The 24,930-nt window shown below is 39.0% G+C and overlaps 3 protein-coding genes and 1 long non-coding RNA gene across 9 annotated transcripts; 2 read left to right on the forward strand and 2 right to left on the reverse strand.

Annotated features, from left to right (window-relative positions):
• The first annotated feature begins 1,983 nt into the window (after positions 1 to 1,983).
• On the forward strand, positions 1,984 to 3,891 carry LOC112173620 (F-box protein At2g26160). The gene is made up of 2 exons (XM_024311307.2): positions 1,984 to 2,164; positions 2,696 to 3,891. Exons 1-2 carry the CDS (start codon positions 2,155 to 2,157, stop codon positions 3,823 to 3,825), a joined length of 1,140 nt encoding a protein of 379 aa, XP_024167075.1. The 5' UTR covers positions 1,984 to 2,154; the 3' UTR covers positions 3,826 to 3,891.
• A 3,570-nt stretch (positions 3,892 to 7,461) lies between these two features.
• On the reverse strand, positions 7,462 to 10,778 carry LOC112174057. 6 transcript variants are annotated; one of them, XR_005802152.1, is made up of 4 exons: positions 10,602 to 10,778; positions 10,415 to 10,484; positions 8,737 to 9,035; positions 7,462 to 8,632 (listed from the first exon to the last, which is right to left on the reverse strand). It is a non-coding gene; the product is annotated as an uncharacterized LOC112174057 (long non-coding RNA). The 6 variants fall into 6 exon arrangements; XR_005802153.1 differs by having other exon boundaries at positions 10,415 to 10,487; XR_002925825.2 differs by having other exon boundaries at positions 7,462 to 8,136; positions 8,378 to 8,632; positions 10,415 to 10,778.
• Positions 10,779 to 15,807: 5,029 nt separating this feature from the next.
• On the forward strand, positions 15,808 to 18,008 carry LOC112172666 (dnaJ homolog subfamily B member 4). The gene is made up of 3 exons (XM_024310101.2): positions 15,808 to 16,327; positions 16,708 to 17,120; positions 17,358 to 18,008. The coding sequence occupies exons 1-3, from the start codon at positions 16,163 to 16,165 to the stop codon at positions 17,794 to 17,796; spliced, it is 1,017 nt and encodes a 338-aa protein (XP_024165869.1). The 5' UTR covers positions 15,808 to 16,162; the 3' UTR covers positions 17,797 to 18,008.
• A 225-nt stretch (positions 18,009 to 18,233) lies between these two features.
• LOC112174724 lies at positions 18,234 to 24,767 on the reverse strand. Its single transcript, XM_024312515.2, has 5 exons — positions 24,458 to 24,767; positions 20,730 to 22,930; positions 20,263 to 20,383; positions 19,567 to 19,626; positions 18,234 to 19,479 (listed from the first exon to the last, which is right to left on the reverse strand). The coding sequence occupies exons 2-5, from the start codon at positions 22,868 to 22,870 to the stop codon at positions 18,505 to 18,507; spliced, it is 3,297 nt and encodes a 1,098-aa protein (XP_024168283.1). The 5' UTR covers positions 22,871 to 22,930; positions 24,458 to 24,767; the 3' UTR covers positions 18,234 to 18,504.
• Between the last annotated feature and the right edge of the window lie 163 nt (positions 24,768 to 24,930).

The following is a 24,930-nucleotide window of genomic DNA, read 5'->3' on the forward strand; positions in this document are numbered from 1 at the left end:
TTTATTGATCAGCAAAATCGTACATAACGACCTACTCTAGTGAGGCTGACAAAAAAGCTATCACCTAAACAATTCAACATTTTTATGGAACAATGAAGCACATCAAAAAACTATTCTACATCACCCATAAGTAATCAAAAGAGGGCATAGGTGAAGTAAACATCTTTGGCGACATATCTAAAGCTGAGAACCCGCTGACTCCTTTCCCAAAAGAAAGAAATCAGCGAGATGTCAATAACCCAATACCAACTAAAAGAAATTAAAAGAAAAAGGACAAAATGCAAATCTACAAGTAAGCCCTAACAGACTATGGCCTAACCCTAGATTCTAAACTCTAACAAAACTTGAAGTCCAGGCTCAATCGAACCAACCCAGACTGAGATTGCTAAGAGCAAGTTAACCCGTTGGGTCACCACGTCAACCACTATTCATTACTTTTTAGTGTTAATTTCACTCTCTGGGTCACGGGCACAATGTATTTAATGCCTTGGGTCACCAGGTCACTTTGCAGGTCACGATGGTGACCCAGAAAGTGACTCCGGGTGACCCAGGTCACCATGAAAACTATGCCTGTGATTCAAATGGTGGAAATTAACACTAAAAAGCAGTGAATATTGAGTGACCTGGTAACCCAATGGGTGAACTTGCTCTAAGGGACCCATAGATTTGGGAACCCCAGCCACCTGGCAATCATCGTTGGCACAATCAACCACATAAACAGCCGCCGCCACCAAAGTCTGGCCCACCAACTCCGTCCCAACTATCTCCTACTTCAGTCAGACCGCTACCCTAGGCATTAAAGCTGCCATCACAACCTAGGCCAGATGAGGAAACTTCCCACAAACTCAGCCGTCGTCTCACACCAGCAAGCCCACCACCACCACTGCGACAAAACCACGGCCCATCCAATTCTTGAACGTCGAAAAATCAATCTGACACAGAGAGAGTAGGAACCGCCAACTACGACGTCCTCCTCGCCAATCGCCAGTATTAGGATCTCCCAATCCCCAACCCGGATGGCCTAGCCACACTCTTTCCGGCAACCAGAGATCCCACAGCCCCGACATGCCGCCTCCTCAAGTCGATGAACATGCTCCAGCCGAGCCAACGAGAAATCACCATTGACGCCACCACAAAGCGTCACATAACAAAGAAGAAGGAATACCATTTCCCACAATTAAAGACCACGCCATCGAAAGTTGTCATCGCCCACCAAGAAGCCGAAGAGAGGAAGCAAGGCACCTCTACCAGACAATTTTGCCCACCGCCAAGAAAACTTAGGTCAGCCCTCATCCTCCCGAGAGAGTGTTTTTAACTAGGTATACATAGATATGAAATGTTCCTAGAACCATTTATCTTTTCATACCGTTATAACTAAACAAATGGGTTACAAGTACATTTATTTTCAAACGAAAATAAGAAAGCAAATAACCCTGTTTTTTATAATCTAAGATTGGAATAATGGATGGAGAAAAAGAAATAAAATGTTTCCTAAGATATTTGGTAAAGTCAAAACCTCAAAGCCTCAAAGGATGGGAATTTCCATCTTTAACCAGGATAAGAATTTAGAATTTCGATCTTTAACCAGGATAAATTGTAAAAGACAAAGTGATTTCTGAATGGACTTAGGGCATCTCCAACAGACTAGCTATTTCAATAAAAAGTTATAAATTTGGCTAATTTGAGATAGTTTAGCACTCCAGCAGAATAGCTATTTGAAAGTCAAATTTGGCTTTTGCTAAAATCTCTAGCTAAATTTAGCTAGGGAGAAGAGAGAAAATAACAAAAAGCTAAACACTCCACGTTCAATTTTTTTAGTTTAGCTAACACTGCTGGAGGAAAAGCTAGAAATTTACTACCTAAATTTAACTTTTAAATGATTTAGCTAAAAAAATAGTTTTTACTGTTGGAGATGCTCTTACCCAAACCAGTTCTATAAATAGGGGGAGAATAAAATAACAACGCCACCTCGAATACAACTCAATAGAGAAAAAAACCAGCCAACCCTCAGATCTGACTATAAAAGCCATCGCAAAACTCTTCTGCAGACTGAAGGCAGTACTCGCTCACCAGCAAACCCTAGATCTTGAAAAACCCTTAATTTCCTTCTTCTTCTTGGGATTTCTCCTCAAGTCTCCCTATCAATCTGAAAATATGGATCCAGGTATGTTTTCTCCCAATTTATCTTATTATTTGTTCTTGTTGTTAAATTTTATCATCTGATGATGATCGAAATTTGTTAGTAGTATGATACCCTAATTTAGTTTTCATGAATAAAATTCTATGAGTTTTATGATGCAAAACCGGTTATAGAGCGGATCTTGTTATATTCACTCACAGTCTCTCACTTGTATAAACGTTAAGAATCTTACGAGCCCAGGAGAAGTTGGTGTTAGTTGTTATTATGTTTCATTTGAGTTTCTTTTCAAATCTTCTCTATTTGGTTTTGGTGACTATGTTTAGTTTATAATTTTAACAGTCATAGTTTCAGATTTTCCTTTCTACTTTCAGTACTTTGGATTTTATTTTCTGGTTTGTCGTCTAGTTGCCGGCATGTGTTTTTACTCTTGAGTTTTTTTTTTTCGTAGCTTATATTTTCTTTCTTAATATCTAGTCAATTAATTGGTTCATCTATATCACCCTTTGGTAATCATCATCTCTTTAATATTTACTTTTTATTCTTTTGACTTCTCAGATTGGGAACACTTGCCTAGACACCTTTTGGATTCAGTAATAGGGAGATTTGTGAAACCATCGGACTTTTTGCGGTTCAGCATTGTTTGCAAGTCGTGGTATTCTGTTGCAAAGGATAACAAAAGCAAACTTGCTAAGATGACAACTCCGATGCTCTTGATTTCTACTAACAAAAGGCGTACTTGGAATTTATACAATATCGTGGAGAACAGGGTTGTTGATATGCAATTTAGTGTGCCAAATAAGCGATATTGCGGGTCTTCAAAAGGATGGTTAATAGCTGTGGAGAAGAATTATGCAGTAACTCTAGTAAATCCATTCTTTAGGTTAAAAGGCCGTAGGAAGAAGGAAAATTCAATCATTCGGCTTCCTCCAATGCCAGCTCCTTTAGAACGAGATATGTGGAAGGAATGGTCCAGAACATGTGAGTATTATGCGTTCAGGTCGACACTTTCAGCAGACCCGATACTAAATGCAGAGGATTGTGTGCTTGTTATCATATATGGGGAATATAGTCAAATGGCTTTTATTAGGCCTCGCAGGGACAAAACATGGATATGTATCGATAAGAAATGGACCATAATTCAAGAAGTCCTGTACTTTGGAGATAAATTTTATGCCCTAGATCATTGGAGCAATCTTTTATCGTTTGAGGTCAGTGCCGAGTCTAGCTCAAATGTAAGAAAGCTTGTGCATTACAGTAGTAAATCACAACCCTGCATGAAGTATCTGGTGGTTTTGAATGACAAGGAACTATTGATGGTTATAAGGTATTATGATTATGGAGCTGAATTACGCGTGACAGTAGGATTCAAAATTTTTGAATTTAATTTTCACGAGTGTGATTGGAGTGAGAGAGACACCTTGGGTAATGTTGCTCTCTTTTTGGGTGATAATTCTTCAGTATCTATCCCGGTTTCAAATTTTCTAGAGTGTCAATCAAATTGCATATATTTTATCCATGATATGGACCGTGACGGATATTATTATCCAGTTCCTAGTCATTCAGATTTTGGTGTTTATGATGTTAAGACAAAGAAAATCTTGCCTCCTTTCAGCATGCATGCTACTACGCTTGTGAAGGATACCAAGTGGCCACCAATATGGGTTGTGCCGACTTTTTATTTGTAAAAGCTATTTCTTACGCATGTGATAAGTTTTTTTTTTTTTTTTTTAAATTCTTTTGAACACTTGATAAATTGATATTCAGTGATGTTCGTTCTATAAGGTTTTCTTGTTACCTAATTTGTCAAATGCTATTTTTTTTTAAAAAAAAGAAAGTAACATCCATTAAAATGGGAACAATTCTTAGATTCACCCCTAGGGTGAATGAACATATTCACCCTCATTGTCGATTAACATATTTCTATGAAGTACATGGACGGTTCATCATAGTAGTAGTAAGTGTTGTTAGAACCATCCATTTGTTTGATTCAATTAGATAATTAAACGATTTCCGATTCGATTGATTTTTTACAGAGATGATCTTTAAAGGATAATTTAAGATATAGACCGTTGGATTATAAATTTATTAAGTAAAAATATGTTAATCGACAATGGGGTGAATATGCTCATTCACCCTAGGGGTGAACCTAAGAATTATTCTTAAAATTGTAGAAAGAGGCAGAAATTACAAAGTGACGCACCCTTACTTGAGCTACGTTGGAATTGAGCCACTGATTAAGTAATCTAAAAGTTTAAGTTTAGGAGCATCTTTGACAGATTGTCTAACTTGGCTCCTTAGCTGTATTAAAAAGTATTTTTAGCATATTCTCTAAAGAGTTATTCATGCGCTTCTAATTAGTTTTTTTTAGCAACTGTAGCAGACTTTTGCTCTCCATTTTAACTTTTAGCTATTTAGTTTTTTTTTTTTTATCAAGTAAATAACATTTTGTGAGTCGAACTCACAACCTCCCACTTACGAATGGGAGACTATGCCACTAGACCAAATGGTACTGGGAGAGTGAGGTGATGCTCTCTATTATTTTTGTTAATTTAAAATATTTCTTCTAAATTGTTGTGTATAATTTATTAAACTATGTTTTCTTTATTAAAAAAGTAACATAAATATAAATTTAACTAAAATAGAGAAAACTGATACAAATGTATTTTAAAAGCAGCAATCCAAAATAGCTTTTTAGCTTTAGTTTTTTTTTTTTTTTTTAAATAGCTAATTTGGCTAAACTTTGATTAAACAATAGCTAGCATTACTTGAGACTATACCGATATTCCTAATCCTATCTCTGACCTAAAAAGAATGGAGGGGTCAAGATCAATGAACCAGGGTCCAATTCTTCTGCTAAGAAGGACAAACTTTTTATCTGTGACTGTCGTCAACGACAAACCTTGACCTTCTCTTTATGGTTGATTCAATCTCTAGCCTTGCTGCTGTTTTGCTCTCTCTAATGAAGTGCTGGAGCAGCAGCGCTGCAAGACAACCACCACTACATGGTGGGAAGGCTGCTCGCACAGCGGCCAAACATGGCAGGATATATTAGAACGATCTCGACAATCTTGCGCATGCGCTCAGACTCCTTCCATCTAAGCTGAACGGTTTATGTTCCAATTCGATTTGGAAACTTATAGGAATCGTTATCTCAATGGCAGGCTGTGGTTCTATAAGAATTCCATGCTAGTGTTGGTGCACAGGAATGCAAAGGTTGACACAGTCCCTCTCAGATCGGTGGAGATCTAGATCACAGTGAAGGGACTATCCTCTGCTTTGGGCAACAAACTTTCATTATTACTGGTTGGATCATCAATTGGGCAGGTGCTCCGCTTAGATCAACTTGCCTTGCACCGGAAAGGATAAAGAACAGAGGATCAGGCTGTTGATTAATAATCGCCGCCTATTTTAGAGTTTTTCACCAGTTTTTTGTTTTCTGCTGCTGCAGAGGTTAACCTATCCTTTGTGTACGAGAAAGTTAAGGGGCTATGTCGTGAGTGTGGATTGTTTGAGCATGCAGTTGAGCGGTGTGATCAACTATTTATGAAGGAAAGTGAGGTGAGGAAGGAGGTGCCACTAGTGGCGACAATGGCAAGATTGTAAATTTTTCTCCAATGGGTGCTAGGGTTTCAGGAGACGCAAGTCTTCTGGGGCCAGAGGCTGCGAAGAGGGTTGAAATGCATAAGGGGCAGGCGGTGTTCTTTTGGGAGCATCTTAACTCGAGCCTATAAGCGGTGGGTCTGCTGAGAAGGTTAATGACACTAGTGCCGGCTACTCTAAAGCCAAATGGAGGGCTGATGGTAAGAGGAGCGGCATATCAACTTTGTAGGCCTATAAAGAGTATCCTTATTTGCCAGTGGCAGGGAACAATATGGTGGAGTTGAGCTGTCAAAAACGTCTGCGGAGGAAAGGAATATTTTTTTAGCCCTTCTTGCTCCGAACTTACCAGTAGCTAAGGATTTGGCCCTTTCAATTCAACAGGAACATGGCAGATTAACCACATCTCCACAGAAGAAGAAGAAGAAGAAGAAACTTGGAAGACCACAAAGGTCAAAGAATAAAGTCAAACTAGAGAGGGAGTTAAAGGCAGTAAAGTCTCGCCCTGAGCTGAAGGGAAGAAAACCTCTTTGATGTTGATTGAGGAAGAAGGTTTGGTGGATGAGGGTCTTGCTCCAACTGAGGAGGTTTTTGATATAATTGAGGAGGTTTCGAATCCAGTTCAGGAGGTGATTACCTCAACTGAGGAAGCTTCGACTATTTTTGTTTCTGATTGAGTGGGGAAGATCGACAAGAAAGATAGAAGTTTTGTTCTTAATTTTATTCCTTTTTAGTGTTCTAGGTTTTCTTGTTTTGGGATTAATTAGAAAAATGTGGGTGTTCTAGAGGTTTGCTGAGTAGTATGCTCATATGAGGGCTCAATCTATGTAATGACTTTTCTGACGACCTTCTGAGTAAATTATTATTGTACTGCTTGCTGAATTGCATAATAGAAAACTTTTTAAACTTTAAAAAAAAAAAAAATATATATATATATATATATATTACTTCTTAAAAAAAAGCTAACATTCTTCCCAAGTATTAGATTTTTTGTTGAAAAATTCATGTGCAAATATTTTTCTACCTGACTAAATATTCATTATTATTTAATATATTTGTGAAACTGATGAATAAAAAATATTATTCGGTAACTTTGCTTTCTTCTTTTTGGGTCATGGGCAGACCACAAAAGAAAGCTCAGAACAAGCCCAACTGTCTGAAAATCCTTCATATAGCCCAAAGTCCCATACGACTCAGCCCAAGCCCAAGTGTCTAAACCTCCTTCATATACCCCGAAGAGGTCTAAACCTCCTTTATATACCCCAAAGTCCCAAACGATGGTTCCTTGATGAACTGAGGATTTGCATCGGAGATTTGGAGGTAACAAAAGGTCTAGGGCTTTCCTTCTTTTTTCTTTTCTTTTCTTCCACTGTAATAATCTGTGTAGGCGCGATTCTGGTAATGGGCGTTGATAAATCTCATTACACAGATGGAAGGAGATCGAGTCCAAGCGAATCAAGTGGAAGAGAATCAAGTCGAGGTTGGCATCCCAAAGCAAACTCTGCAAGGTATTGATTTTTCTATCTTCCAATTACCTTTCTAATTTACTCTGATCAAAATATACTATAAACCGATCCCTATTTTAGAGCAGAGCAATACATGTGCTGATGTGTCTGGTGGGATCTTTAATAATATAATAAACACTGAAAAGCTAAGCCAAAGTTCATGGCTGATTAGGTCAAATTCAAATATCAAATCGCGCTATTTCATTTGCAATAGATACATTGAACAAACAAGAGAAGAAATAATATCATATAAATTGATCAGATTGTTTTAATAGGCCTTTCTTTCCACCTATATAATGTACAACTGAAAATAGAATACTACTACATCAACCTAGGTACTCTAATACTATTTTCTCCGTTATGATCTGATAGAATAGAATATCAACGTACATCAGCAGGTTTCTGCAGGTCAACAGACTCTAAATGTCAGCTCCAAATATCAAATTACTTTCAAATGAGAAACTACGTGGCTATCTAGTAAAATATTCAATGGTTATTTGAGATCTTACTTACAATGTTTCATATACAGAGTTTATTGAGCTACTTACAATGTTTCATATACAGAGTTTATTGAGCTAGACCCCTAACTCTTAGCCGTCCCGGTTACTGTGAAGACTGCCTCACCACTGTGGATAGACTCCTCACTCACCTACTCACTACTCATAAGAAGAAGCTTTGCTCTGTTTGCAAGCGGCTGTACAAGTGCAGCACCAAAACTGGAGGACGGATCAAGATTCATTATAACGACACACATCGCAAAACTTGTTCGTATTGTGAGAAGGGGAGGTGCTCCTCTCCCATAACCCCAAATGCAGAGGTGCACTACTGTCCTAGCCCCTAGTGAGGTATGCCTCTTCAAACTACAAATGTCAGTTCTCATTTAAATCCCATGCACTGCAAATAAGATGGATACTTCAGGGAAAGTGAAGAATTGCACCTTTGTATTGTTCGTTATTCTTTAAACAAAAAATGACTACCTTATACATTTTCTGCATATGTTTTATCAGTTCATAAATTGTATACTTCTTTCAAATATAAATGTAACAACTAGATGTGCTTTTCTGAAGATGAATATCACCTATTGAATGTTTTTTCCATAAGAAGTTTTCTTTCATTTTTCTCCTGTGTTACAAACCTGGGTGAAGTCTTGGGATGCTTATATGATTTTTTAGCTTCTGCTCTCTCTCCAGCACTTTCTGTGACTAACTTCTTGGACATTGTTAACAATTGCTTTGTTGACCTCCCTGATTTGCAGGTTGTTGGAAGAGCATAGATGTACATCATGAGGTATCCCTTCTTTTCCAACTTTCCAATCTATTAGGAATGAGGCAATATTTTGTTACCATTTTAAAAAGTGCTGAGAAGGCTAGACCCAACATAAACAACTACCCTGCACGAGAGGACAGGTCAATATTGTTAGAGGAGTTGGCATAAACAAAGTTCATAGCATGTATATAGACGAATGGCATGTGTGGATTGTTAATTGTCATTTACCCTAGCTCTCCCCTTAAGTTCTGTTAGTTTGTTAACTTTGCCTGCTGCAACTAGGAAAACTCCTCTACAGTGTCGTAGTCCTGTGAGTGTCAGTGTCGTAGTCCTGTAATTGTCATTTGCTTGGCGCACATGACCATTTATGCCAGGTATTTAGAATTACTACATTCCCACTTGGCATGACAACATGTCATGTGAACAGCCACCGAGATAAAACTAAGAAATGGTCTATTAGAAAAATAGAGTACTCTTGTGGATTGTTTCTGCCAAACCATGAGGGCTGATAGATTGTTAACTCCTTCCTGAAAATACTTCCAAAATCAGAATGTCTTTTGTTTCCCTCAACTGATTAAACTTTCTTTAAGAAGTTGTATAACAAAAATGCTGAGGTAAATGCTGCATGAACAAGTTTTCAACCCTGACATATATCAGATAAATTAAATGTATAAAAATTCGTGTTTTCTGTGTTCATGAATGTATATGATTCTTTAGTTATTTTCTGCCAAAGAAACCTCATCTTCCATGGACTCTACATTAACTCATAAATACTGTGTTTGAAAATCTGCATTTTATCAGTTCATATATTGTATGAGCTGGTTCCTTTTTGGTTTTGTCTGCCAAAATATGACGGTTCTGCATCTCATCTCATCCGAACATGGACCAACCATAGATATATAAAGAATATGCATGGTATATAGCTACATAATTGTATGCATCCCCACTATTATTTGATATTATAATCGTCAGGTACCATAACTAGGGTCACCTTCAACTTTTGATTTGCTTTTGGTTTGGTCTTACTTTTCAAAACTTGAACTCTTCTTGGATTGAAGAACTGAATTTGGCTTAGTTTTACTTGTCTAAACCTGAACCCAGTTGTTTCAAATACTGCTTTATTTGTCTGGCTCTGCTAATATGGTGTGTCCATACTTTATGTTCAGGTAAGGAACATCTGGATCTTATTGATTTGTTGATCTGCCTGATATTGTCATCTTCCATATGATGTAGAAATAGAAAATGCTAAAGAGTTTCTGGTTCTTCCTTACATTTAAGCTGAACTTGTATGTTTTTTCTTGTAACTATTTGACTGTTCAAACTTTGTGCTTAGTTGAGAGCTTTTTATTGTTTGTTTCTGAATTAAGAATATTCTTTGGAAGTAATAAACTTTGGACCAACACTATGCTTTCAAGCATTCTAGGTGATGAGATTTTGAGTTGAGTGATGTTTAAAATAAAATAAAAAATTATTGCAAAGGATGAAAACTGTTGTCACTTCCATTCCAAGTTTAATTTTTGTTTCCTTGGGCTTAATTGGATATGGTTGGTTGTACAGGTTGCCACCACTGTGGAAGAGATGAAGTATGATGACTTTCAGCTTAATTGTATAAGATAGAGAGATGAAAACAAAAGAAAACCATGTTATGTTAGAATGAGATATATGGTATGTTTATGGATCTATGCCTACTTTAGTTTAATCTGTTTATAAATCTGTGGTAGTTTTAGTTTAATTGTATGCGAAAGATATAAAGAGAGTAGAAAATCATTTCATGATAGGATGAGATTAAATCTATACTAGTTTCGGTTTAATTGCATAGGATAATCCGTTCCAACCCATTTTATTTGAACAAAAACCACCCACATATATGCTGAACACCAATGGATCATGTGTTGTTGTTACTGACCTGGACAAAGTTTGTGATAATTTTCTTTCCGTCTTCATTCTGACTGGACCCTGAATTCAACACCCCGAATCTACTTCAGATCGGGGCACAACGAACATGTACGGACACACAGTTCATCATCAGATTCCCATCAAATCAATAAAGGAACACAAATCGAATAGGAACAGAACCAAACCAGGAGCTATACCAATTCTCTTGGTAGAAAACCAGGAACTGTCAATCCCAGCGATCCGATTGGACCTCGAATTAGGCTTTGCGCGTGAGAGAGACATAGAAACTGATTGAATCGGAGACCAATTGTCCAGAATTTGCAGAATTGGGAATGGAAATGAAAAGCTACTCGAACCAGAGGATTGAATTGAATACCGTTGGTCGACGGTTAAATATTAACAGCTGCATTATCTGGTGCAAGCGTGTCCACGCATAGCCCAAAAGGCAAGATAGTCCTTGAACCATTGATCTTGCGTCACGGCCCGAGACAGAGGGACTATGGTAACTAAGATAGTCCTCGAACCATTGAACAACGACCCGTGGATTAGTGTTGCATGACCGACACATGGGTCACCAATCCTTTAGTCCTTTTCTTACTTTTGTTTTGGGCCTTTTCTTTTTCCCATTTGCTTTTCACAGTGATTTTGATTCCATCCAATCGATGTGTTTATGCTTTTGTATATATATTTTTTTTTTGGAAGGTGTGCTTTTGTAGTTTTGATTTTGTACATGGAAATTTGGTAAAAAACAAAAAAACTCTTATTTGAGTATGCCTAGTAGTATTTAGAAAACGAACTTTAAAATATACTCGAACTTATTAAATATCGAACATTTTTTTTATTTCATGAAAATTTAAGTAAAATAAGAATATGCGTTTCTGGCAAAAACTCATGTATTATAGTCTATACTTTTTGGTAGAAATAATAATTTTGGGAAGTTTCTTCTTCTTTTAAGTTACGAGGTTCATTTTCTATTTTTTTTAAATAGAAGTTGATTTCATAGATCAACAACCAAATAAGCTAGAGTCCATATACACTTACATAAGAATATAGGCAAGAAAATCCTTAAAAACCTATCTAAGCAAATGCATATCATTCCGATCTCTGGGACGATCACATTAAGCAAGCCTAACAAATAAGGACAACCTCACCTCCTAAAGAATAGAAATTATTCAACTAGACCTCACCTATCAATCACGCAATTATGGTACAAGCAAGAAAAATAGAAACATCTCAAGAAGCATATAGAAGCTCTCCCCACTCACAAAAGCTTATCATACACCAGTCAGTCATATTCAGGATAGTTACTAACTCCAATAAAAGTCATGATCTGAGTAGAGTGGCTTTGAAGACCATTGAAGACTATAGATCGACCTGAATGCCCAAGAGGGTCTAAGTCTTAGGCTGGGCCCGCCTAACTCACTAAGTGATAAGTGAGGGTGGCAACTTGGCAAGGCACCCTCCTTGACAGGCCTTGAGTCAAGCCCATGTAGCTCATATACAAACCCGACCCAAATATAAGAAAGCATAGCAGAAGCCCATATCGTTTCCTGCCAGATTGGCATCATCGTCGGTAACCTTTCCGGCAGGCGTCCCTTCCGTTGCATCCAATTCAACGATCAGCAAGGCCAGCCCAAGCCCACGAACACTCAAAACCAACCGTAAACAAGAGCCGCTCACCTATACAATCAACGTCAGGACTAGATTCGCCGAAGTACCAGTTCTTCCTCGGCCAAAACGTCGACCAGATGAAGACGGCCATGCCACACCACAACCTCTCCTCAGGCCTAATCCACCGTAGCCGTCACCAGTCCAACAGTCAGCCAGATCCAACAGTCCACCCACACAAACGCAACAGGTCCTCAAAGCAAAATCCAAAACTCCAATCAGCAACGATGCAAGACGATGAACCTAGGCCGGAGAATCGTCAAACCGGCAAGAATTGACGGAACTCAATTGTGCCGCTTGCTATGGTGGCTTTCTGATGTAAGGGGTTCATTTTCCATGAGACTATAGTTAATTTATAATTTTTGACTTTTTATTGTTCCTTTTCACCCTAAGAGTTTAATATTTAATATTATGAGTTACTAATTAGAGCCTAAGCAACATGTTAAAAATTTAGAATCCAATCCTTTAAAAACACCAATGGTTAAGAATTTAAAATGAAAAAACACCAAACTGTACCGAGACCCTCTCTCTCTAAACTGGAGAGAGAGAAAGTAGATCTTGAAAAAAAACCCCTCTCCCTTCTCTTTTGCCCAATCTTAATCCCTTTGGATCTAGATTGAAGGCTTAAGAGTTAGGGGGAGGTCCATTCTCCTTCATCCCTTTCAGCGTCCTCAAGAATCTACTGCTCTTGTCTCACCTTTGTGGTGTTCTTTTGCTCCCTTTGTGGTATTTTCTGGCTATGTCTAGTTCATTCCTGGCACCGTCCAGATCGGGAGGACATTGTCCCTCACCTCTTTTTTTTTTTTTTCTTTCTCAATGTCAATCAAGCCCACATCTTTCCAGATCTTTGTTTACCCAACCCCAAAACAAGTCTTCTCATTTCACTCTCAACCTCCATGAGAGCTACTGTGGCTGCAATGATAAAGTGCAAGGCACTTACCTAGGGGAGTATGGGTGCTCACGCATGGGTTCGTCACCCCCCATTCTCCATGGTTCTGGTTCTCGGTCCTCTTTTGGCAGCCACGACTCTTTCTTGGTTTGGGTCTTGATGGTGGACAGTATAAGGTTGTTTTGAGGGATCTTCTTCCTTGGGTTGTTGGTTTTCATATGATTTGTGTTATGGGTTTTGATTGGCATCGGTTATTCAACATGGAACTGCTTGGTGTACTGCTTCCGATGACACATCGGCGATTCTACATGTTCGGCGGCGCGAGGTGGTCTGCAGTAGCTAGGTTTTCTGTTTTGGATTGGGCTTGTTCTTTGGGCCTATGCATTAGTTTTTTTACAAGGGTTAATTTCCTTATACTGGCTTTTCTGAGCCCAGTTGGAAATTAAGTTTCTTTTTCTTTATTGTCTGTTTGGGCCTGTCCATCAGACTTACTAGTTGGTTCTATTTTCAGCCTTTTTGGCTAGCTTTGGGGCAGCTTAATTGATCCCCATTTCCAAAAAAAAAAAATTAAAATGATGTCATGTAACATAGAAATTCAATACATCAAGTGCATTAGAGGTGGCAAACGGGCGAGCACGGCACGGGCCCGGCACGGCCCAAACCCATTAGTGGCCCGGCACGACCCGAGCACGTTAGAATAACGGGTCGGGCTGGGCCTAAAAATATTGGCCCATTGGCCAAGCCCGGCCCGAGCCTGTAATGGGCCCGGCACGGCCCGAGCACTACATATTGTGGGCCGGCCCGTTACAAACACAAAATTTCATTTTGTTTTTAAAAATATTAAAAAACTACAATGATAAGATTTGAATATGAGACATTTTTATTTAAAATCTCATGACAATTCCACCAATGCTTTCTTTTATATTGTCAAAATAATGAAACAAAACATTATATCATTGTTTTGACATAAGTATTTTTTCTAAATATTAAATATATGTTTATTAATAAAGACATTAATAATAATACAACAATAGCATGAAGGAAAGAATAATAGATACTAAATCTTCATTATATTAATAAAGATTAATCTCACAATAATATACTAAAAACAATATATTTTGAGTTGTTTTTCTTTTTTCTTTCTTATAGTGGAATATAAAAAATTATTAGAAATCTAATCTTAAAAAGCTAAGATTAAGAAAAACGTTGTAGAACTTAATTTATTTTAATTTTCTAAATAGTTAAATAAAAGTAATTTTTATTTGTTCAAATTAAGATTTTAAAATCATGTTTTATAGTGAGTAGGCACGAGCACGGCCCGGCACGATATGGGCTCGGGCCATGGGCCGGGTTGGGCTTAATATTTAAGTAAATGGGCCGGCACGAGTGGGGCAAAATAATAAATGGGCTGGCCCAAGCACGGCACGAAGCATGACTAGGCCCGCTTAAAATGGGCCGGGCCGGCCCGTTTGCCACCTCTAAAGTGCATTGTAGAATTTTTAATGTAAACCTCTATTACCTAATCCATCATATTTTGGTGTTTATAACGTTAAAACTCAAAAATTATCACATCCTTACTGCATGAATGCTACAAAATTAACTCGTTAAGAGTACTTAGTGGCCACCAATATGAGTTGTGCAACTTTTCAATTGTAAAGGCATTTCTTATTCTTTTCTTAAGGTCTCGTCATTAGCTTTTTAAGTTGTTTATTTCCGAACAATTGGTTTTGTGATTACATTGTTTACATGTACTTAACCCATTATACATTTATACAGATGACATTGGCTGGTTATGATCTCGCTCCGGAACATTACTAAGATTTTGGTGCTACTCGAAGCTTTACGCCATCTTACAGCAGTGATGCTACAACCCTTCATGAAGAATACCAGCCAATAGGTTATGCAATGTGCCCACTTTTCAACTGTAAAAGCTTTTTTTTTTTCTTTTCTTCATGAGGCTAAAGGATTAGTATATTCGAAGGGAATGATAATTTTATGTGATTACTCCTGAATGTGTTTGAAGATTGATCAAGGTTCTTCCTCTTCTATTCATGGGAGATCTATAACCTTTAAACTATGTTGCTTACACCTACACCATTAGATGAGAATTCTTGGTGCTCTTTGAGAGTTTGAGAAACGCACCATGAAGTGAGAACCCACAAAATGGATCATATCTTTTTAAAATGCTGCATATGAAGCATTATATATTTTTGTTCTTCCATGCATCATGCATGGTTGTTAAGGTTCAAAGACATTTGCTATAATGGCTACCCTTCCCATGGTTCTTATAGTTCATCGTCACAAAACCCGAACGAAGTAACAAGAAATGAGGAATATGATATGGAATTGGAATGTTTTTAGTTGAGATTTCCTGGTATATCCAATCTGTCCTGAATCGAGACTAGACCTCCTTTCAGGTCTCAGCTCTGAACTCTACATATTGAAAAAAGACGTCTATATTGGACATGGATGGTATGGAATGGTCAAACTAGAGCATTTGATAACAAAGAGTTAGTAATGGATGGAAGAAAAAAGTATGACTTCTGCCGATGACAATGTGGGCGGGTAAATGTTGCATTCAGTTTTTGTTTTGCTATTGTGAATTTTATCAAACGAGTTTCATTTTCGGATGTTGGATGATTCTATTAAGCTCCTAATAAGTGAGTTGTAGGTGACAAATGTGTGTAGCGGTTTTTCACTGTAATTTGTCATTGTACGTGAAGCCCTCACTCTCACGGTTCAGGTTCAGGTTCAGCTTAAGTTAGACGTTGGACGGTTAAACATGTCCGTGAGCTGCGGTAATAAGACAAAATATCCATCAAACACATAACAGGTCTCAACAAAATAATACACAAGAATAACAATGCCTTGACAATCACAACCTTAAACAAAAACCAAATTTCTCAGAGGATCTATTACATCATAGATTCTCATTCTCTCCATTTTCCAATAAAATTCTGAAGCAGAGAAGAGAGACCATTCATCAACTGCAACTCCCATATTACCATTTTCTTGTTTCTGGGTCTCTGACTATTTCTGACCACCACCTGTTTGATCTTTTTGCCTCGGAGAAAGACAGAGGTGGATGGTGATCTGGGTCCTTGTGAAAAGTTGTGGTTTTGAAGCATTGAGTCTGATCTGATATTGATTTTTGGGATTGGAATTGTGGCTTTTGATTGACAATATAGAAGGAGATAGAGAATGGGTGTGGATTACTATAACATATTGAAGGTGAATAGGAATGCTACAGAAGATGATCTCAAAAAGGCTTATAGAAGGCTGGCCATGAAATGGCACCCTGATAAGAATCCCAATGACAAGAAAGAAGCTGAGGCCAAATTCAAGCAGATCTCTGAGGCCTATGAGGCATGTTCTTTTTCCTTCTGGTATTTCTGTTGCACATTTTGATTCTTCCAAGTATAATTTTTGACAATAGAGATGTAAAAGAAGAAAGGTTTAGGCTTTGTTGGTTTTGTCAATTGTCAAAGTTATAGAATTCATGCTAGGGGGATATTGGCTAAGCAACAACCAAATGATTGTAATAGGACATCAAATACTTGTATTGATCAGGTATATATTTTGTTCTCTCTGTGTCTCCACCAATGAATTTTCAATGTTTTCATTCACAACCAAATGAAGGGTAGGAAGCATTAGCTTGTATGGTTATGGATAGCATTAAATGCTGAAAACAGTTTTGGGTGTAGTGAATGAAAATAAAAGAATGAAATTTTAGTGTGAATTTTCAGGTCTTGAGTGATCCTCAGAAGAGGCAAATATATGATCAGTATGGAGAGGAAGGATTGAAAGACATGCCACCACCTGGAAGTGGTGGGTTCCCATTTGGTGGTGGCTGCGGCAGTGGATCAAAAGGATTCAATCCTAGAAATGCAGAGGATATCTTTGCAGAATTCTTTGGAAGTACTCCTTTTGGATTTGGGTCATCAGGCCCTGGTAGGTCTTCAAGATTTGGGTCCGATGGAGGAGGGATGTTTGGGGGATTTGGTGGAAGCAGCGAAAATGTTTTTCGATCATATAGTGAGAACGTTACACCAAAGAAACCACCAGCAGTGGAGAGCAAGTTGCCTTGCAGCCTCGAGGAGCTGTACACTGGTTCAACAAGGAAAATGAAAATCTCTAGGACTGTGGTTGATGCAAATGGGTATGTCACTTCAACATTGTCCCTTTTTCCTTTCCTTTACTTAATTTAGTGGTTGTTACTTGAGTTCCTCTAGATAAATCCATCTGTTACAAATTAACAGATGCCTTACAGGCTTAACTGTTATCATCAATTTAACTAGAGCAATGTTAAAGCCTCGAATGAAGTTAGTTTCTTTCATATATGGTTTGTATCTAGCTGACTTGGAATGCTTTTAACCATTGGAAATGATAATTACAGACGTCAAGCGCCAGAAACAGAAATACTAACCATTGATGTGAAGCCAGGATGGAAAAAAGGAACCAAGATCACATTTCCAGATAAAGGCAATGAACAGCCCGGCCAGTTACCTGCAGACCTTGTTTTTGTGATTGATGAGAAGCCCCATGACGTTTACAAGAGGGACAGCAATGACCTCCTCATTACAAGAAAGGTGTCATTAGCTGAGGCATTGGGTGGAACTGCAGTGCATCTTAAAACGCTAGATGGGCGCGACCTATCAATCCCGGTGACTGAAATTGTAAGCCCTGGCTATGAGCTTGTTGTTGCTAGGGAGGGTATGCCAATAGCAAAAGAGCCTGGAAATAGGGGTGATTTGAAGATCAAATTCGAGGTCAGGTTCCCTACAACATTAACCCCGGAACAACGAGCTGGACTTAAACGCACCTTGAAAGGTTGAAAAATGAAGAATGAAGACTCTCCCAAATTAGATTGCAAACAGTTTGAATAGTTGTGAAGTCACATAGAAGATGAATGTTTATATTCTAGGCTATAGTGGTGTAAGCTGTATTCGTTTAATATCTGTCAAGCTGCACTATGAGAAATGCTGGCAGTTTGAACAAGTGCTGTTTGATATATCTACTGAGTGATCCCACTCCATTCTTTGTTGTATATCACATCCATTCTTGATGAACACAATTTTTCCTGTTGTATCAGTTTTGCCTACAAAGTTTTTAAAACCAGACACAAACAAGATTTCTCGTCGTTAAAGCTTTGTTCTTTGATACAGTTGAAGGTTATCTCGGGGGAGCAATCAGAATTTAGAGAGTTAATGATTGCTTTGCCATTACCCAAAGCATAAGACAGAACCAAATATTACTCTTAAAAGCAATTAGATGAGACAATGGCAACTTCATTTTGGTCTCAGTAATATTCAACCACATTCTTGGTTTTGTTTTATGGTAAAAGTTCTAAAACATTATTATCTAAAAAGACGCTCTGCAGCTAACGCCTACAAGAACTACTAGCACAAAGCTCCCACTTCAGCTTGAACTACACCAACCAACACTGTAGAGCATTTATGCTTACAAGTACTACTCTTGAGAATACAAAAAGAAACTGAGCTTTACATGCGAAAAAGGAAGGAAAGAAAGAAAGAATGAAACAATCAAAACCCTCTACTTCTAGGAGCGTTCTGTCGCCAGGCTATTCCCGGCTGACCTGCTGTTCCTCTATCAGGTTCTCCATAAAACTGCCCTGATTCTGGTTGACAAGCTACATTAGTCGCCCACACGCCGCCACTCTGTGGAGGAGGAGGAGGAGCCCACTGATTCCCTTGCTGCCAATAAGGACTAGGGGTCTGTAAGCCTGATGCCACATGCATTTGGGGTTGCGGGGTATGCAATGGCTGCTGCTGAAGTGGAGAACCTATATGGGCTCGCAGCATTGGTTGCTGGTAGTTGTTCACTGGTTGTAGCTGTGGCCGCTGGTACTGGGATGGGGTTGGATTTGGCTGCCACTCTGGGATGTCATCATCATCATCATCATCATCATCATTCCATGATGCACGGCTGTCATTTTGTCCATATTTAAGAATCAGCTCTCTCATTTTATCTACAGGGCGAGGAGTCTGAGACTCGGGGTACATCCCAGGCCCCCTAGAGGACCTTTGGGTAGAAAACTGTGGCACAGACGGATTTGACGCACCACTATAATTGAATTCAGGAAGGTCATCATCGTCCCGGGAAGACGGAGGGCCAAATCCAGGAGGAACTTCGTCCTCCTCATCATCATGTGTTACTTTAGTATGGGTGGGAGGCAAGACCCTAGGCTGGGAAGGTTTGGAATTGTAATTGGCATTCGAATTTGTATCATGATGCCTCCTAGAAGTAGAACTACTATAGTGTTGCTTTTTTGAAGCGTGTTTCTGGTGCGAAGATGATTTAGGGGAAGTTAACTTTCTCCACACAATAACACCAATAAGGCCATTATCAATAGCGTTCAGTGCCTCAACGTGTTCCTTCTGAATGATCTTGCTGAGCATGTCACAAGTTTTATTATGGGGAGGGCAAAAATATAGTTCAACACCAGAACAAGGCTCAGCAAAACCCACTCTCTCATCTGAAATATAAGAATCTCGGACCTGCAGGGAAAGAAACTTCTATATAAAAAAACAACCACTAGAAACTGGACCAGTGTTTTAGAACAGATAAATCAGTATGAATGTTACCTCACGAAGGCTTGCAGATTCAGTCTCTGACGACCCCTCTTTAAGAACAAAATGCACAACCTGTGGCAAATGAACACCAGTCACTTACAATTTGCCAATAGAAACATCAAACAATATACTTTTAGCTCAAGGAACTCTAAAATTAAGCCTCCCTCTAATTGAAGAGAGTAATACGGTCTTTTCATTCTCTACCACTATCCTACTTTATATTTGCCCGTCTCCTAGAAGCCATTTCCACCATAAGTTGGCATTTCACCTTAAATCCCCTGTTTTCTTGATATTCCTTGTCAACTTTGCATCAAAATTACAAAAGTTCAAACCTTTAGCGTTGCAAATCTCATTTGTTCAACCAAAATACAAGTTCCACATCCTAATTCAAAATTAAATGATAGACGTCATTCCTGTGGAATCTCTTTGAACTGATCAAGCTCAACCCAATTGTTCAATCATCTCTGACTAAACAAAAATATCCAAATGAAAAATGAAAAATCACACCAAATCCAAATGAAAAATCAACAAAATGAACTTTAAATCAACTTCTTTTTTCTTTAACCGTATATTCACCAAGTCAAACAACATGTACATGTTCCCCAAAGGGAGAGCCCACACTGCATGAGAAAAATTTAATGGAACACCATAACAGAGGCATAGTAGTATACAGGTACTGTCAAACAATAAAAAGGAACTTTTAGATACCATAACAGCACGACTTCGGGATTGTGGAAGCTCTTGCAGGAACTTCTCAAAAGCATCGAGTCTGACTCTGCCCTTGATCTCGAGAGACCCAGGCCAGTCTTTTGCGGAGGTTTTTTCACCGCTGAAATAAAAACACAAGAAAAATAAATAAATAAGATGAATAGAAACACTTTATTTGGCAATACATGAGGTAACATACATTTCTGTACATACTTCAATCACACAAGGATGAGCATGAAAGAAGAAGAAAAAATCGAATAAGGATACTACAAACCAGCTAAAAGTGACTACCATAAACTGCAACGAACGTACATTCATGACTTGCTAAAGTTCATACGGAGAGACCCAATAAAAAGTAATGCGGGGTTGAATATCCAAAACATCTGACTTGGGCCATAAGACCTAAAACCAGAAACGCAGGACAAGAAAACTTTGCAAAATTATAAAGTTTGACTGAAAGGACAAACCTTTTAAAGAGGCCAATAACAGAGGCCTTGGTCGAGATACTCAGCTGGAGGGAACCTCCCCACAAATGTTCGCCCTTGGGTTTCTGAACAGGTGTAGATTCTGTGTTTTCAAGACTGTCACCGGACTTCACATCAGCGATAGTGTCACCGGACTTCACACCAGCACTGTCGCTGGTTTTTATCACAGCAGGATTGTCTTCAGTTTTGATAACAGCTTCAGGCTTTGAATCTGTTGCAACAATTTCATCACGTTTTGGAGAGAAAGAATGAACAGAATCTTTGGGACTTAAACGAGAAGACTTTGATTCTGAGCCAGTCTCTGAGTTCTCCTTTTCTGAGACGGGTGACAGTTTCTCAGGTGGAATCTCAAAAGGTGGCTCATTATCCAAGGATTCCATGAACTCATCTAGCGAGACAATTGGAGGAAGATCTTTCAACCCATCATCCACCATAAGCCCTTGCAATAAATCACTCCCATCGCTTGAAGGAAAAGTAAAGGACTCCTCTTCATTACCATTTTGGCGTCGAGCTTTGACCTCGTTCCTGGGCTTAACAGATTGCAGAGGGGTAGATACTTCTGTCTCCTTGCTTCTTGGTTGGCCCTGATCATGTGAGATTGGGACCTCCATTGGAGTGTTATCATATTGTTCGACTTCAACTTCACCCTTGTGTGTTTTCTTCACTAAGCGTCTCATATCAAGTTCTGAATCAGGTAAAACTACCATTTGTGCAAGCTCTTCTGCCTTTGCCATCCGCCACTCAGAAAGCTCCTTTGAAGCAAGTTCCTCTGCAGTCATAGAACACAAACGTTCTGGAGTTATTTCTCCAGACATAACTCTCTCCCTCAGTTCTGGATTATTACGATCTTTTAGATTGAACAAAAGGGACCTTCCCTTCTCTTTATACTTCTTATTCACACCACCAAATAATTTGAATAGTTCGGCTTCAATTTCAAAGGCCAGCTGTTCTGGAGATTGAACTGCCACCTGTTCAAGAGACTGAACCGCTTGTTCTTCTGGATGTCTCATCTCTTGATCTGACTCTTGTTTTACAGCAGGCGGAATTTCATTTCTGTCAGCCATTTCAATATCAGAATCCAGTACCCAGGAAAGCCCGTTTCCCTGCAAAAGTTCATCTTTGACAAACAAGTTATCACCAAATGAAACATCATAAGGCAAAATACTACTTGATTGGAACTCCTTCCCATCACATATTGAGGCCAATGTAGAATCACTAGTATTTGCATTGGACATAATGCTTTGGCCAGCACTTTCTGCAATGTTGCTTTTCGGAGTGGAACAAGTTTCACCGGAAGGAAAAGTCTCCTTGGGCTCTTCTTTAAATTCATGTTTAACAGGCCCAGAACTCTCCTGTGTTTTCCCCTGAGACTTGTTTTCTGATTCTGGAGATTTATCTTGCTGCTGATTAACCAAAGCCAAAGCAGCAGCTAATGTTTCCCTCATCTTGGACCTTACAGATTCAAATGATTCATTTTGAGCCTTTGGAGATGGTTGCATCTGTGAAGTTTGATTCTTTTGACTTGAAGACCGCTGAGGCCCAGATCTACCAGAGAAGGATTCCATCTTTACCATTTTCTTATTTGGGGCCAGCATATTCTGAGACCCTGGAGCACTGGCCATGGATTCCAGTTGCACAGCTCTTTTGTTTGCTGCCGGTGCTTGTTGCAACCATGGTCTGTGTTCCAATTGTACGACCCGCTTGTGTGGCATCAACAACTGATGAGTCCCAGGGTCAAGAAACATGGGTTCCAATGGTGCCTTTCTCTTCATAGAGGCCAACAACTGATATGATCCCACATTTGTAGGCAAGGAACCTATCTCTCCAAATTGATTGCTAGGTGTAAAAAGCTTCTGTGAACCAAGATTACCATTAGCATTGGCAATGTGTCCCATTTGCATGTATGCTTGAGATAATCCCTGTGAACCAGTATAATTAGGCATCATTTCCATCTGGCTGTTTGATATCAGAAACTGCTGTGATCCAGGACCACTAGATACAGAACCAATTCCTCCCATTTGGATTTCTGGTGTTGATGAGCCCATATTTTTCAAAATGGGTTCCAGCTGACCCGTTTCCATGCTTGATATTGGCAAATGTTGTGGCACAAAATTGCTTGACATGCTACTGTCCGGACTTGCACATTAGCTTCAAGGGATGTCACTCAAAACAGAGACTATGAACTGCAACAAAAAAGAAAACATATCCATCAAAACATGCTCTTTTCTTAAAAGAAAGGGGGGGAAAGAGTTCCCAAAGAAGTGTTCTCACAAAGGACAGGAATCAGAAAATGTAGTTTTGTCAAAAAGAAAAAGAAAACACTCAATTAGAAACTGGTGGATAGTAACTCAAAGCATCAACATTCAAAGGCTATGTTCTAATAAGACATGAACACAAACACAAGGCATCAGAAAAAGCACTGCAACTTAAATAACTGTGACTTTTTCATATCAAATCTTTCCAGGACTCTCTTCTTTTACCTTTCAGGTCACAACTAACAAGACATGATTAAAACACTGGCAGGCTTTGCCCTCCCACATATAGTTGGCATCCATTCATCTGTTAAATGAATCTCGAGTCTGTTATCATTGTGTATATACCTCTTTACAGATTTTATGTACGGATTAGATTATTCTTATTTGTTGATTTACTTAATTTCTCAACTGCAATGAGGACAAAGCTATAGCATTTGCTTAGAGCCTTGAGTACTCTCAAACTAGCCGAGGATTCTGGGTAGCTCAGTAGCAATTGAAATTCAGAACTCTGAATAAAGCATTCAATTTTGTAAGCTAACAATTACTATTGCAGAGCCACGCAGGCAACAACAAACAAGGGCTGAAGCCCTTTTACAGACCAAGAAACAAAAAGACTGTCAAATCCACAGGAGGAGAGGTGAATACTGCAAAGCCAGAAGATGGAAGGCTTGAGGTGACTAGCCCAACACTGCACCAGTTTAGTCACTTAGACATGGATGGTTTATTACTCCAGTCGACTGTGAGTTTACCACCTTGTAGGCTGAACCAACCGTGCATTCAAATGGTGATAATTGAAGTAGTGTAGTCTTCAGCCAAAGTACATGCTCAAAGCAATCCTTCAATTTTGCTGAAGAAAGGCCATGATTGATATGGTTATACAGCACAACCTTGGATAAAAATGCTGCCCAACCAGTGAAGTCCACCAGCTTGCAGTGATCAATTTACCATATTTCTAGTGTTGAAAAGCTAAACAGTACCAGGACAGCGGTCATGTTTAGAATGAGCACGTCGATCAAAATAGACACAAGTCCATCACGAAAACAAAACAAAAACTTTCTTTACCAAATAGACCGTTTTGCAATTTTGCCTCTCTGAAAGTAGCGTCTGTTAAAGCACATACACAATGAAATTTTTTCTAGCCAAACCTGAGAAAATTAACTCTAAGGAGCCTTATTTCGTAAATCTATGTGCTATCAAAAACCCCAAGTGCAGAGATACTAGAGCAGCATAGATGCAAAGAAAGAGAAATAGCCACAAATCAAAGCAATCGCTTATCGATAGATAAACAATAATTTCTCTACACGAGCTCTCATGAACTCAAATCCCAAAGCCCTAGCAACTAAATCAGCTCGAATCTAATCTAATCAAATCAGCAGCAATCACATTCAAAATACACAAAAGCTAATCGCGAATCACAAATACGACAGAGAAAGCGAGCTAGAAACCGAGACTTACACAAATACAAAGCCAAAACAGGGATTCTGGCAGCGGCGGTGAGAAGTAGCTGATCGGATAAGCTGGTATGAAGTGAGCTAAAGCGGGAGTCGCCGCGGCTAGTGTGGTGGAGGTAGGGAGCTAGGGTCTGGGTTTGGGGTCGCGAAGATTCGAGAGGAGGAGCCGAAAGAAAAAGGAGAAAGTAGAAAACCCTAAAATGCAAAATCCTTTTTCATCTTTTATTTTCCTTTGAATATATATATATATAGGCTATAGGATAGGAACGAGGAAGGAGGAGCACGATTCCGTATCGGTATCGGGTTGGAGCTCAAGGGCGGTTCTGTGACACAGGTTCTGGACCTGGGCCCACTTCGGATAACCTCCACCCTCACGGGATATTATCATGAATTACCAAATTTAGCATTAGGGCTTTGGGCTGTGGTAATTTTTCTTTTCTTTTTCTCCCGGTTACAGTGACGGCCCAAAACTAATAG

This window comes from Rosa chinensis, chromosome 6 (genome assembly GCF_002994745.2).
Source record: "Rosa chinensis cultivar Old Blush chromosome 6, RchiOBHm-V2, whole genome shotgun sequence".
NCBI lineage: Eukaryota > Viridiplantae > Streptophyta > Magnoliopsida > Rosales > Rosaceae > Rosa > Rosa chinensis.